This window comes from Ctenopharyngodon idella, chromosome 5 (assembly GCF_019924925.1).
Source record: "Ctenopharyngodon idella isolate HZGC_01 chromosome 5, HZGC01, whole genome shotgun sequence".
Lineage (NCBI taxonomy): Eukaryota > Metazoa > Chordata > Actinopteri > Cypriniformes > Xenocyprididae > Ctenopharyngodon > Ctenopharyngodon idella.
Window position 1 is genome coordinate 39,523,246 of NC_067224.1, and position 15,629 is coordinate 39,538,874.

A 15,629-nucleotide genomic window follows, 5' to 3' on the forward strand; every position below is an offset into this window, starting at 1 on the left:
ATTTTGAATGAAAATACTAAGATCTGTTTTTGTACAGGCCTTATAGAATAAAATATAGCAGAAATATAGTAATTAAAATGGATGCTAGATGCTTCACATGCGTTTTGTTTAACAAAGAAATATATTTTTTTGTTGATGACTGGCAATATATAAATACAGTCCACTTTGATTTTATGAAAAACATAAAAACAAAAAGAGTAAATGGTTTCTGTAGTCAGGTTTTGTTGAGCTCATAATAGATCATGTAGAGAAACATATTCAGTTGACTAAATAACACATGAGATAAATACCCATATATTGCTTTATATCTGAATATTTTACACAAGATCTATGTGGTGGTAAAGGGATTTTGCTACAGTCTTGTGTGAATGACATTCAAATTATCAAGTAGGCCTACTTTATAGGCAGAGGCAGTACAAAAACAGAAATGGCAAAAAAAAAAAAAAAACTATGCTTTTTAGCTCAGACTCTGAATTATGGTGTGTGCAAGCTGACTGATGATACCATAGATTTATTGTGTTCTTTAAAAACACTCAAACCTTCCATTGAGCAGCATTAAAATATCAAGACATTTTTTCCTCATTCAGTTATACACAATTGTACAGAAAGGTAATTAAGATCTCTGGAATATTTATTTGAGGTATTGATGAAATGCAAACAAACAAGAACACAAATAAAAGAAAGAAAATAATCAAAACATAGCTGCTATACAGATTTGTGACATCAAAAAAAGAAAAAGCACAAATTGTCCTTCAAAATGTCAGTAGCTCTGAGCAGTTATTTAATATTAATTCAGAGACATTTATAATAAATAGAACATAATTGAAAAAGTAAAACAGCATTCTTGTTATATGCATTCACTCTTTGATGAAACAGATTTGAAGTTTACAGTACAAAACATGAGCTGAATAACCAAAATGAGATATTTTCTTCATATTTTTTATCAGTAACTTTAAAGTGTGATCTGTTAAATAATGAACTATTAAACAAAATACTCAAACAAAAGACAGAAGCATTTCCTGCAGGCAGAGATGGGCAGTATTTTAATTAAATGTATTTAAAATGCGCATTTAATTACTTTTGAGTATTTTGTAATTTGTATTTTCCTTAAAAAAGAAAAAAATCTAATTTAATTTGTAATTAAATACTTTGAGAGAAAGTATTTTGTATTTAAAATACATTCAAATATATTATTTTATTCTTGCATACAATAACTTTCATCACCGTGTTTAAGGGTAGGGTAGGTCATTTTCGGAGAAGCTAGCAATAGCGAGCTAGCTTTGAAAGCATAAGAATCCCACCCTCCCTTCAGAGCGTCTCCAAAGCCACGCCTCCTCCAAAACACATGAATGCTTACAACAGGGGAAAAAAGCATTACGAGAGACTGTGTTAAACTACCTTACGTCTCAAAGCACATAACATTACAATAATAATGAACATAAACAACTTAAAGAGCTCTGACCTGTACCACCTGACTGCTGCAGATTCATTTCGGCATTGATAGTGTTGCCATTGAAACGCAGTCACGAACCACCCCAAGTACAACGTCACGGGTAGTTACGGCATGAACGCTGCATAAGCTCATTGTTTTGGTTCAGGAGGAACTATAACAGTGCATTCACACGGGCATTGGCGTCAATGCTTGATGGAGGGTGTGTCTGAAGCTTGGTGCTGACGCAACCGTCATTGTGACAACAGCCAATCGCATTACTTTCCGGTGTTGCATGAATGCAATTGGCAAGCGTCTGTGCTAGGGTATTTGCATAAGGCAATCTGATTGGCTGACGCCTGCGTTGGCGCTTGAAAAGTTAAGAAATTTTCAACTTCAGCCGCGAGCAACGTGAGTCAAGCGACCCACAATTCAGTTCGGCAACACATGACATCACCTATTCAAAGTAAAAGAAAAGCATTAGCGCCGACGGCCTGCGTGAATGCAACGTAAAAGGCGGCTGCTGTTTCAGTTACGGAGCTCATGACCGACGTCTGTCTTACTTTGCATAGCAAGGTCAGAAGCAGGTAAAGAAGCTGCTTTTGTGCTCAGTCAAACTGCTTTAAGGTAAAGTATCTAGTAAAATATACTATCAGATATTATTCACTAAATGTCATTATAGGACAGAAGATTAACGCAAATGGCTAGAACTTATGAATTGACTTGCTAGCTAAAGCATAACGTGCGCTGTCTAGTGATGCGCGGATCGCAGTTATATCCGCGGGTGAATTTCTTACTTTAATTCTACTGTTAAATAGTTGTTAGTGCTTTTTGAATGCTTTGGCTATACATAACAACTGAGAGCAACTCTCTCTTACGTGTATCTAACTCAACTGTTAATCTCTCACTTCAAATGATTGCATGTAAATTTTGTTTGTATTTTTGTATTTTCAAATTACAAATTACTTTAATTAAATAAATTTTTTCACAGCAGTATTTTGTATTTTATTTAAATACATTTGATGAATAAGTATTTATAATTTGTAACTAAATACTTTTTGATGTATTTGTGCCCATCTCTGCCTGTAGGTCATTTACTGGTCAAACAAGTTCTCATCCTGATGGTGAAAGGTCAGAGGTCAAAACTGAATCTTTAAACTTCAAACTAAGATTCTATAGAGAACAAACGTGAGACTTTTTCTTCCCTTTTCAGCCACATATTAAATGTTCCTCTGCATGAAAAGCAACCGTCACTGCTGTGAAGATGCTGTACCTTCAGTGCATTACAGTTTGTTGCTATTTTGGCTTCATCTGGAAGTAAAGGGACAATGGGATGTAACAGCAACACACACACACACACACACACACACACACACAGAAAACGCATACAAAGAGACACACAGAAGTGTTAAAGCTGCAGTCCCTCACTGGACACTTCAGGAAGAGTGTGTAGATTAAAAAGTGCAAACAGTTTCCCTTTATTGTTTTCCTTGTTCTCATACATCATCAAAGATGCGGCTACGAGATGCAGAGGTCGAGAGGTAATGTCCTCCAGCGTACCTACAGAGAGACAATGACGTTCATTAACAATGAGAAAACTCCATGTTCTTCAATGAAATACTTAAATGCTTAATTTCCTAACAGTTTCTTCTTGTATCTTATACTTGAAATTGTCATTGTGTGCAGCAAATATCATTGATCTCATGATAAATAGCTTGAGATGTTCACCATTTTTAAGTCACTTTCTGTAAAAGCATCAGTGAGTAAATGTAAATCAGCAATGTCTGTAGAAATCCCTGGATGTCTACTGCGTTTACACGATGCCGTGATCACACAATTAATTAATCACAAAATGTATTTAGCTGAGTTAATATGCATTAAATATTAAACATGAGTATATAGTACATAAGTATGAGTACATAATTTGTTATATATTTTTTTTTTACACACACACACACACACTCTTAATATACATATAAATATAGAAAAAAATGGTTGAATAAACAATTAATATTTATCTTAATATTCTCACCTTTAACTTTAAAGTCTGATCTGTTAAACAATGAATTATTAAATAAAAATAGTCAAACAAAAGAAAGAAGCATTTCCTGTAGGTTATTTACTGGTGGGTTTACATGGGTAAAAAGTGTTGTATAAAAAATAAAAATTTAAGAATCCTTAAATATATAAAACATTTAAATTTAAATATATTCAATGCCATATACCGTGCATTGTCTTTTGAAAAAAAGAGTTCTGAGTGACAGCATAAAAATGCATGAGAAAAACAGTATTCTCAAGCTATTAGTTCCCATAACTGACAGTATGCGTTTATATTGTGAGATAGTAACACAGACCTCCTGTTATCTGTTTCCAGCGGTTCTTCTCCAGTGAAGTCCAACGGTTCAACGTCTTGTAGTAATTCGACCTTGTCGTTTCGATCTCTACGAGACTGAGCTGCACACACACACAAACCCAATGCTCTTGATCACATCTGACCAAGAACTCAAGCAGAAGTATTTTTCAGTAAGACTAACAGAGTGAATCCTCCTCACCTCTGCCAGAGTCTGTGCTGGAGCCGTCCGTCTCCTTCAGCTCTGAGTACACACTTCTGTTCCTCCCGCCATATCTTTCCCTCTGTTCACTGTAGCGTTCCCTCCAATCCTGATAGAGATTTGATAAACAGGGCATAAACTTGTTTGATAAATCAGACAAGTACAGTATCAGTGATTACCAGGGAATGTACCCTCATCATCAATTGTGAGGCAGCTGAGGCAGAAATAAACTTACTCTCCGTCTGTTCTCTCCATCCTCTGTTCTCTGCCGTTTTCTTCTTTCTGAAAACCAGAGCAACTTTTAGAGCATTTTAAAGACAATGAAATTATAAGAGGACATATATATATATTTTTTTATTTGGTATAATTTACAAATTTGGCCTATAGTACCTCTCCGAATGAGTTCTTTCCCCTCATCCACCAGGTCAGAGGTCAGATCATTCTCACCCATAAACTGCTGGAAGCCCAGCAAATTCAGACAGCGTGTGCCCAGACTAGAAAGAACAAGAGGAAAAACAAAGAGCTAACAGCCTTCCAACAACAACAATCTCTATAATATTTCAAAGCTAAATATTTTGTTGGAATTACATCTCACCTGAAGTAAGTTGCAATGCAGAGCAGAACGATGAGCATAGGATAATAAATATAAAATCCATTAGCGATGAAAGACAGGACCTGCATGGATCCCATTATCTATCACAGAGAGAGAGAAAGAATTTGGAGTGATGTGGCCATAAATATTAATACAGCTGGGTAATATACAGAATATATATGATATAAAATATGACATAAGCAACATCATTAATGCTTTTTTAATATGCTTTTCATATAGGCAATTAGTTTTCCTATAGACATAATAGACAAAGATATTTTAATGGTGCCTCTGATTTAAAGCACAGTAACAAAATTAAGCATTAATAATGAATAATGGAATACTGATTCCAATTCAAAATATTTTCTGTTTTGTTTGCATCATCAATTAAAAGTGCTAACGAAGTTGCATATTGCATTTTTAGCAAATAATCATATTCCAAGTCATACACCATTGTATAATAAATTGTTTGCAGCGACGGCATATAAATGCATGAGAAAAACAATATTCGTTATTATTGATTTCACAAGTTAATCACAAATGAATGCTGTTATTTTAATATGCTTTATATAATATATGCCAATTAATTTACATATAGACATTAGACTTGCAAGACAAAGATATTTTAATAGTGTCTCTGACTTGAAGGTCAGTAGTAAAAATAGTGGTTTGAGAATTCTAGTTCAAAGTCACCATATTGCATTTTTAGTAAATTAAAGTTTAATTTAAATGTAGTAAAATAAAGTAAATATTGTTGTTTATTACCAAGTATCGTACATGCATACATTTAAATTAATCTAAAAAATATTATTAATTTATGTTCTCATTTATAAACACCATTTTAAGCTATTTCAGCAAAATCATGAAGATATACTTTAAATAAAAGGATGAAAATATGAATATTATAATTATTATAGTAATATAATCCAGCCAAGTCTTACACGCTAGTTGTATAGATATGTTATCATATTTTCCCGTGAGTGGTGTGTGACTCACTGAATTGTACGCTGTCTGCTCTCTCTGCTGATGGGAGATGGTGGAATCCATGTGAATCACACCCAGAAAGTTCAGACACAGCGGAGGCGTCAAACGACAAAACAACCTGTGCATCAATCAGAATTATATACTGAATACTGATACAGCAACACATCAAAACAACCCAAGATGGTTTTTGTAACAGTCACATGGTGTTTCGTACATGCCGCTGAACTGCAGGCTGTAGGCGTCCGTCTGGTGGTGAGGGGCCAGGTAATAGTAGTTAAAGACTCGGATCCGGAACACAGTGGAGTACACGCAGTAACACAAGAAGAATATGGTGACAAAACACGCCATCTAGAGGACAAAGACAAAATAACAATGTACAGGTTGTAGTTTGTACCAACTACTTTTCACCAATAATAAGTCTTCTTATTGTTTAATTCTTTTTCTAATTCATATTATAAATGTCACATTATGCAAGTAAAATGGCTTGCAAATGTCATTTTATTTTGACTTTAAGTGCAAAAATTTATATTCGCAAAGCACCAAGTAGACCTGTCTGTCACAATCATGAATTTTGTGCTGATAATTAATTGTCATTCAAATAATTGTGATTAATGATTTAATTCTGTTTTGTTCATGTCACTTACAGTGTAAACCAAATGTTTTTTTTTTCTTTTTTCATGGAATCGTACATATAATAAAATTAAGAAATAAGCCCCAAGAAGCCATGGTTTACAGTGTATTTAGAACAGCGTTGTTAGGCACGACACTGAAAGTTTATTCCACATACCTGGCAAGGTTTCATAAAATAAACATAAAATGTAATGCTATTGATAAAAACTATTATTCTTCAGCCAATGTACTTCTTCAGAAATGGAATGATTGCCAAACAAACAGACGCAGTGGCAAAGTAATGCTGATATAATGAGGTCACAGGTGTATGTTTGTAGAGTAATTTACAACGGCTTCAAACACGGCTCAACCAATCAGAATCAAGGACCAGAACTATCCTTTTTATAATTTATAATAAAATAGGCCCATTTGATTTACTTTAATGCTATAATTAATGAATATTATTTAATTTATTTAATATTTAATAATTTATAATCTAATTTAATATAATATAATGCAATCTGATTAAACCCACAAGCCTTTAATTCGTAGTAAGGAAGACATCTGACTATCTCTGTGTACTTTAAAACATTATTCTTTACTCCCTGCCAGATTATGACCAACTATACTGGAAAAGGAGACCCCATGTCATGCATTTGAAAGGATTTCTTTAAGCACTTAAATTTGGATGGCAAAATGAGATTGAAAATTAAACTGCGCATTTATTGCGCTTATCTCAAATAATTGCGACTAAATCAAATAAATACGATCAGATGATTAATTGATAATTGCAACTTTTACCTCAGTGGATAATTTAGCATCAAAAGTACATGCCTAAAATTTAGTAAACCTTGTTCTATATTGTTACAGTTTGAAATTGAAAACAGCTAAATAATCACACTGTCATAGGCTCAAACATTGTTTTAATAAAAATAATGCAAAATATGGTTTTATAGCCAAAACATTTGATGCATGTGGCAAAAAGTTCATTTTCTCAGCCATGCTGGAGCCTGTATGCAGTTTTCTGATTGGCCGTATACAGCCTTCTCCATTATTTGTGTAATTGTGCTTGTGTTCCTCACCTCTATGTAAACATAGTTGTAGTCTCTCTCTGCGAGCTGGATGAAGACAGCGAAGAGAGACAGAACGGGCTGTGTGCTGAAGAAGGTGCATTCAGACCAGACCACTGCCGCAGAGAACATGCATAAAAGCACAGCCAGCACGCGATAACACCAGCGCCGGAAAACACACTCCCAGTACCACTCTACAGGACAGAGAGAGATGCATGAGGTTATTACCTATACAAACTGCTTCTCTGAATCAATAGCTTATAACATTCATTACTTAAGGTTAGTGATTTAAACAAATTCTTAACCCTAAATATAAAACTTGACTGTGCAATGTTTGCGCTTCGGACATGAATGAGACCTCAAATTGTGCGGATGGTGATGAGAGGTGTTCTGTTACTATAAGCAATCAGACTTGGATTACAAAACAGGCGAAAATCCTGAGATTGACAAAGGGGTCTGAGCCACTGAGAACAACTTAACCGCATATCAACAGCCAGAAATTCTCTTTGTCCTGGTCACGGGTAGATGACAATAGTCATATTTGTGCTGAAATGAGCCAACCATTCCAAACATAAATACTATAAAGAGTCTTTTCAAAGAAGCTTGACATTTGATAAGAAAACTATTGATATTTCTGTCAGCATTTGCCAAAAGACTGTTTCGCAAATATTGCAGTCTCGCTAAACTTGTGTGTTTTTGTGGAACAGTCTGGTTTTATGAGAAATCCTAAAATATAGAGCTGCAGAAACCACCCAGGTAAAGCTTGCGTTGAAGAAACAGATGAGCAAACACAGTTGCAGGCCCAAGAGCATGTTTGACTGACATGTAATGCAATGTAATCACAGTTTGTTTTGTTCCACGTCATGTTTAGGGGTGTGAAAATGTAAAGTCGATGTCTCTGCAATAACAGACCGGCGAGCATCTATAAATTATTCATTCAAGAACGTTGTGCAGGTTTAACCACAACAATGGAACCACAGATTACAAATACTTTTGAAAATCCAGCATTTAGTTGATTCTGGTAAGCATTTATTGTCACAGTTGTAAACATGACAGCTTTCTTCTTCCATGAGGGGGTCTGGCATCACAGCATTTGTTTCTGGGCAGACCGTTAAAAAAATGAGACACACACGTCTCCCTGACGTACTGTAGAATTCAACCAATCAGATGACGACTTCAAAACTCCTGAAGTGTTTCCAGATAAGTGTGCCATATGCATCAGACGTTCAGCCAACGGTCCGTGGGTGTGACGTCTGAGGCTGAGACTAAAGCTCCTAAACCTAGGACAGCTTAGAAGTCCTCCTGAGGTGAAGCCAAAGCATTTCAATCGCCCCCTCGTGGCTGGCGGCAGTATTGGTCATAAACCCCACCCTCTCCATGTAATCGAATAGGACGCAAGCCAAACTAAAAAAAATCCAATTACACTTCAAATACTTTTTTTCCCCAAAGATCGTTTGTCATTTTATGTAGTTCTTATCACGCAGACGTATGTTCAAGTGTTAATTTTTCCAGTAAGTTTGGTTTTAGTTAGTTATTTGATGCTATAAAAACGAGGTGTAACATCATGATTGACAGCTGTGCTTGTATTTGAGTCTGCGGGAGCAGGAGTGTGGGCGGGACCTTGATGCCACGGCTCCACTACTCCGCAGACTCGGGCTCCGAAAAATGTAATCAGCAACCACCATTACTGGGATATTTTGGCTTCATTTTTCTACAGTGGAAGGAAGCGGAGAAGCGTTGTCCCATCTTTTTATTGTATTATCACATGGAAATGCTAAACCATGTTTTTTAATCACTCTAGTAACGTTTGTAAGTTTGTGCATGCGTTTATGAGAACTCTGGTTCAGGAAAAGTTCATGAAATATCTGGAAAAATTAAGAAAAACTAAACTGTAATTTACAGGCCTGGAAAAGTCAAATGTTGCAAATGACATCATGATAATAAGAGAAGAAGATAGTCTGTAATAGCACCCCTTATGGCAACACTGAGAATGTGCATTTGCATTACATCATGAATTGCATTTCGCATTACTTTTTGGAACAGCATATGAAATTGAAGAAGTGTTTGCATTCACACATGCTTGCACAGAATTTGTTTTTGGGGTAGTATAGGCAGGATCTAGTTTTGTTGCACAGATGCATATGACTAATGATGCATAACTGCTGGAATACAGATGTGTTTCTGAATATATTGTCAGTGTGAAAAACATTTTAAATTGCTAAAAGGTCAATAGGAATGCATTGTTTTAAAGTCTTTTTGTAGGCATGCTCATTGTGAAAGGGCCTTTACTCTGTTGAAGGATTACAGATCTCTGTATCTCTCATAAAGGTGTTATTGTAGTAAGAGCAGAAAGGTATTTTCGATTACAAAAGAGAGTGAATGTATTCACAGGTTTCCTCACCCACAGTGGGCGTGTACAGGTACTTGCTGATCCATCCAGGCGGTTCTGCAGAGGGGAAGCTGTGAATGAACTGGTGGGTGGAGCTTGTCTCATTTTTGGCCACATCCTCTAAGTGAAAAGCCTCGTCCAATAGAATCTGCCACTGAACTTGTGTGCGGTTATGCCTCTGAACAGCATAGATCACCTGACAGGAAATATTAATACAGTGCATAAGTCTCAATCATGAGATTTATATATATATTTAGCTGCAGTGTTTTTATTACCTGTTTATGTAGTTTGACTAAACTCTTTTTACTAGGATAAGGGTTTCCTTTGTCATCAAAGTCCTCATAATCATCCATGTTTCTGCCCATCTTTTCCTGGTATTCTACAGGACACTGGGAAAGACATGAGGGTGTTAAGGCTCCATATTTAAATACGCACAGTCAGTAGGATGAAGATTACATGAAACTTACCTTTCTCAGAATAGTGTCAATGCATTTGCGTAGAGGATGATTGTATTTGATTGTTTCGTTAACTGTTCTGACATCCTGTAAAAGAGCGGACATTTAAGTATGCATTTATTTTTTATAAGATAATGCATGAACTTTGATCACAGAAATGACAATCTCTCACCTCCATAACATCTTCCAGGTTTTCTTCGGCATCTGCTTTTTCCGTCATCAGTTTTGCTGCTTTAAAGTACGTCTTTGCCAGCAGCTGCCCGTGGCACGATGCCCTCCAATAGGAGCGTGGGATTTCTACCAGGCCGTATCCGAGCAACAACACCAGCAGGAACAGCCCCCAGGTGTTGGCGGCGGTAATGCCAATTGTTCGCAAGTCAGACCTTTAAAAATGCATTTAGTTAAAATATGTCAGTTAGGTAAGTGAGATGTGCATTGGTCTACAAATGAAAGGAGTATTGTGATTGGTTGAAGGTGAAAGAAGAGGGTGGAACACTGACCAGGAGAGGTGCCACTTCGGTGTGACGGCAACGTAGATGAGCAGGGAGCAGAAGATAAGCAGGTATGTTCCATAGTAAATGGCGTTTTCTATCAGGGCTGTTTTTATTTTCCCTGAGATGGAGAATCCTCCTGAGCGTGCATACGACTGCATAAATGGAATCAAGAGCCTGCGCACAGGGGAACAAGACGATAGAACATTTTCAAATCATTTATACTTCAGTAAGAGCAAAATCTGCCATTGAATTTGTGATTAAACAAGTGCCATAAAATAGAAATGATTTATTGTCACTAATGCTACTGTAACTGGTCTGTCAGTAGGGTTGTTATATGGAGCGCAACCCAATTTTTCCAGCAGCCTTAGTTCCAGAACTATTTTCCCCATTTGTGTTCTTAATAGAATTTTTTTGTAAAAAGTTCTAAACTCTAAACCAAACTAACTAGCTGATCAATCATAGATTAATCATTTTAATTCAAAGTACTTGAAAATAAACAATAATATATATATATATATATATATTTTTTTTTTTTTGTGGGCATGAAGTACTCAATGAAGCATTGCAAAAAACAAATTAATGACTGTAGTCATTAAATAAAATAAAAAGTTTTTTTTTTTGCAATATTTGCAATTATTCAGATTTAAATATTTAATAATTAATTAATTTTATAATTAATTATTTTACAATTCTAATTATTAATATTATATTTAATATTTAAATATATTAAGTTGTATACTCGACTGCATATTTCAATTAAATAATTGTACTATATTTTAGTTCAATGTTTTTTATTTAATATTTTGTATGTTATGGGGGATTATATTTATGTAGTAGTTATAATCCATTCATTCACTTTTTGAGCGTAAAATTAAATTTCAAACTTAAATGATCATAAATCTTTAATGCTTTGGGTATAGACTTCAGTTTGGTCTGTTTTTAAAGATGACACTTTGCAGAAGCTGCTGAAGTGAGAAAAAGTTTTAAGAAAATGCACAAAAATACCATTTTCAATTTTTATATTAAATATATATTTTCCATTTTTTTTCCAATATATATTTTCCATCAATAAAACTTAACAAGCTGTGTTCCAAATTTGAGGTTGATATCTCAAAAAATGAGCTTTCAGTAAGATTTTGTTTGGGCGCAGAACCAAACACTTCCACTAGATGAAATTCGCCTCCTATTCATTTCCAATGCAGTCGTTTTGGACCATGAACAATGCGTGTGACTATTTTTTTTCAGGACCATTTAACCTTTTCGAATAATGTCCATGATTTTTTTTTTTATGTGTTCACATAGCAAGTGCCAAAGCCTTTACCAAGTTTCGTACCATTCCACTGAAGTAAAAAAAATTCAGCGGAATGGTACGAAAAATAAAACGTAAAACAAAAATTCAGTCAAAAATGACTGAACAGCACCAGAGGGTTAAGCTTTTTTATTATTATTATTTGAGTGAAAATACTGCATTATAGCTTAAAACATTTAACAATATCAGAGCTCATAGTAGATCTGTCTCAAAAAGATGTTTATTTCCAGAACCCTACTGTTGCACTTTATTGTGAAGAAACACAGGAATGACATAATTTCTCTCTCACCATGTCAGGAACTGTGACGTCCAGTACACCACCCTCCAAAACACGGGAAGAATTCCATCTGGGATGTAACTCCAAGGCTTATGGCAAGACTTTGAGACCCTATAATCAGGAGAAGGTGGGGTGATGTTGATAAAGTTAATGTATAACCATATTCAGTGTGTTAACTAAACATAAAAAGTCTTAGCACTATTTGTACAACAGTGTTTAAACAAATTTCAAGGCTTTATTTCTTCCTAGAGCTATTCATTAGACCAAAGCAAACCTCTTTACCTTTGTGTTGGAAATACCGAAGTGTTGGAGGAATTATCACGGATAAAAGTGTTGCTCGCCACAAGGTGGACCCGATTATCAATCTCACACTGGTTATATATGGTCTGCAGATGCGCAAGGGAAACAAAACATCACAATGGTTGAGAATAAGACAACAGATTTAGGTGTTCATTGTGTTTAGTAAGTGTTTCTTTTACCCGCAGGAAATGTTCTGAATTGCATGCTTGCCATCTGTTGATCATGACAGTCATGCATACACTAAAGCATGCTTTGTAAATGGCTCTAGATAAGAGCATATGTTAAATGTCTTAATTATAAATGTAAACATCATTGCCCATTTTAACTGTACTCAATATAAATGTGTAATTTACAGAGTTGTAAAGAGAATTTACTATAACTTTCCCATTAAATTCCCAGTTATACTGCATAATAATTTTTAATACAATTTTATAAAGATTGCACAAAAAAATAAATAAATAAAATAAAATAATTAAATGATTTCCCATGACTGCATTTAGCTCACACATACTGAGAACACTTCTTTTGTTTACGGACCTGCAACCTTTCAGTTGCCAACTACTAATCCACAACACCTCTAACTACGGTCTGTAACTGCTTTTTAGGAACGCATCCAGGAGTTCTCACCGTGCTGACGTCCAGCGGGAGGATGAAGACGATGAGGAAGCACAGGAACCAGGCAAGGAGGGTGGCGAACAGGACCATCCGATGCTGCTTGCGAAAGTCTCCATAGCGGTGCAACAGGAAGAGTGCGAGGAAGAACACCACCACCACCTCCAGCGCGAGCGCCACGCCACTCATCCTGACTGCTCTCTCTCTCTCTCTCACATGTAACCCGTCAAACTGGCACAAGACAGGCCATTGACACAAGCACTGTTTGGATAGAGCAACTTCATCAAGATTCGTACATCTATTAATATTGACATTAATAACAAGTTAATCTAAGCCATAATGGCTGGAATGTGTCTGTCAATGAATCAAACAGGGTGAATCTCACAAAGGAATTCCAAGGATAAATTTTACCCCCAAAGCAAAAGAAAAAAGAAAATAAAATATTACATTTTAAAATGTATAGTAATACATACTTTTTTATAGGGTGAATTCAGGGTGATTGGGACACTTTTTGCCATTGAGATGACTTGGGAAAAGTGTCCCAATCAACCTGAATTCACCCTATATTTCAGTAATGAGAATTAGGAAGTTAGGATGCTTTATTGTTACGAATATAAATTAATGTTCTTTTTAGCAAATGAAATATGACTGAAATATTCTAAAATAAAATATGAAATAAATTAAAATTATAAAATAAAAATCAGTTATTTCAATACATAACTTCATTCATTCAGTTTATTCACTATAGTTTAAAAAAATGGTAATAAAATATGACAAGATCTCAGAGTTAAACTGTGTCAGAAAAAAATAATCTTAATTATGTCAGACAACATGATCAGGTCAAAGTGTCTAAATAATTTTTGGTTCCAAAGTTTTATCAGTTTTACTGGTAGTCCACTGTATGAAGAATTTTTGGGAATAATATGTCACAGTTTACTTTATTTTGCTATCCTCACTTACATAAATGAACTATAGTGTCCCACCAGTAAAAATATATCAAAAATATCAAAAATGTCTGAATAATTTTTGGTTTGACTGTGTATATATATATATATATATATATATAAAATTTAAGTATTATATATATATATATATATATATATATACACACACTTAAGTATTGGAATAAAAATTATTGCTGTTAAATCAACTTAATGATTAAACATGGATTATTAAAATAATATAAACAATAAGAATAATAATTCAAAAAAAGTCCTTTTAATGAATAAATAATAATCAATGTTTACACTAAATTAATAACTAAACGCTAATACAAAGAAAAAGAAAGTATCCAGAAACACAAGTTAAAACGGAGTCAAACTATTGAAATTACTATCGCTGTAATATCGTTTGTTTGAAATTATTTCGTTAAGGTTGAATACCGAAAAATACCGGTCCCTAAATTTATTTCATGACACGTAATCATTGCGCAATTAATAGTACAGAGTCAAAGAGCTTCTGTTCTGTCACATCTATCGGAGGACTTTTCCGACACAACTCATTCTCTGACCGTCAATAAAACATTGTAGAAATACCTGGACAATAACTTACGAGTTTAACAGACTGTCAGGACGATATCTGAAGAAAGAGCTTAGGTCCGTTGTGAGTGAATGATCACATCTCGTGATAGAAATTAAGCTGTCCGTGATATTTGTGTACAGAACCTCTTGACGTGACACGTAACTGAGCAGTGATGCGCTTCCTGTTCGCGTGATGCATCATGGGAAATGTAGTTTTTCACAAGTTTATACATAATTTTGTGAAGTAAATTTTAGATCCCGCCGTCTATTTGTATTTAATATCACCGTGTTTACATTAAATTACATTTTTTTAAATAAATTTGTGATGTAAATTTTTGTTTTAATAACATGGAAACATGAAAATGTAATATCCCGTTTATTTATATGCTCCTTTTTTATATATAATTTTAAGTAGATTTAGTTTTAGTAACATGGCGATTAAAGGTTCTTCAGTTTATTTGTATTTCATATTACGGTTATACTGAATTACATTTTTTGTTTACAATTTTTGTGAAGTGTATTTTAGTTTTAGTAACAACAGGCCTAAACACGAGAAGATTAAAGGTCCCTCAGTTCATTTATATTTCATATTACTGCGTTTATATTGAATATACAACCATTACAGTGTTAGAAAAATTTAAATGTCACCATTAATCAAAAAAATGGTATATATAGAGTTGATCAGATCAGATGCCAATAAATAGCCTACATGGTCCAAGTGCAAACAAGTTAATTTTCTTGAGACTTTTAGGCCATATTTGTGAATGATGTTAATCAGAATATGATAATATCAGAGAAGAGTCAGTCAGAACGCTTTGCTGCATTGAAATCCTCTAGAACATTGTTCTCCGTTGCTTTGTAGAAGTTACTTGAAGGTCTATATGTAGAGAAAAGCCCAGGCCGAGAGATCATCTGCCCACAGCGAGCCCAGAAAATGAGCACACACTGCTCGATCTTCCAACAAACACTGCACTTGACCGATCAGATCCAAACTCAGGTTCTCCAGTAATCTCAGACACAGATCCCAGTCCTCCATA

The 15,629-nt window shown here is 34.8% G+C and overlaps 1 protein-coding gene across 1 annotated transcript; it reads right to left on the reverse strand.

The window, feature by feature from the left end:
- Positions 1 to 613: 613 nt before the first annotated feature.
- On the reverse strand, positions 614 to 14,790 carry lmbrd2a (LMBR1 domain containing 2a). The gene is made up of 18 exons (XM_051894785.1): positions 14,624 to 14,790; positions 13,088 to 13,333; positions 12,443 to 12,546; positions 12,173 to 12,271; positions 10,581 to 10,748; positions 10,253 to 10,463; positions 10,093 to 10,167; positions 9,901 to 10,014; positions 9,638 to 9,821; positions 7,249 to 7,430; positions 5,772 to 5,905; positions 5,570 to 5,675; positions 4,577 to 4,674; positions 4,372 to 4,475; positions 4,217 to 4,263; positions 3,982 to 4,090; positions 3,784 to 3,883; positions 614 to 2,989 (listed from the first exon to the last, which is right to left on the reverse strand). The coding sequence occupies exons 2-18, from the start codon at positions 13,259 to 13,261 to the stop codon at positions 2,926 to 2,928; spliced, it is 2,073 nt and encodes a 690-aa protein (XP_051750745.1). The 5' UTR covers positions 13,262 to 13,333; positions 14,624 to 14,790; the 3' UTR covers positions 614 to 2,925.
- Between the last annotated feature and the right edge of the window lie 839 nt (positions 14,791 to 15,629).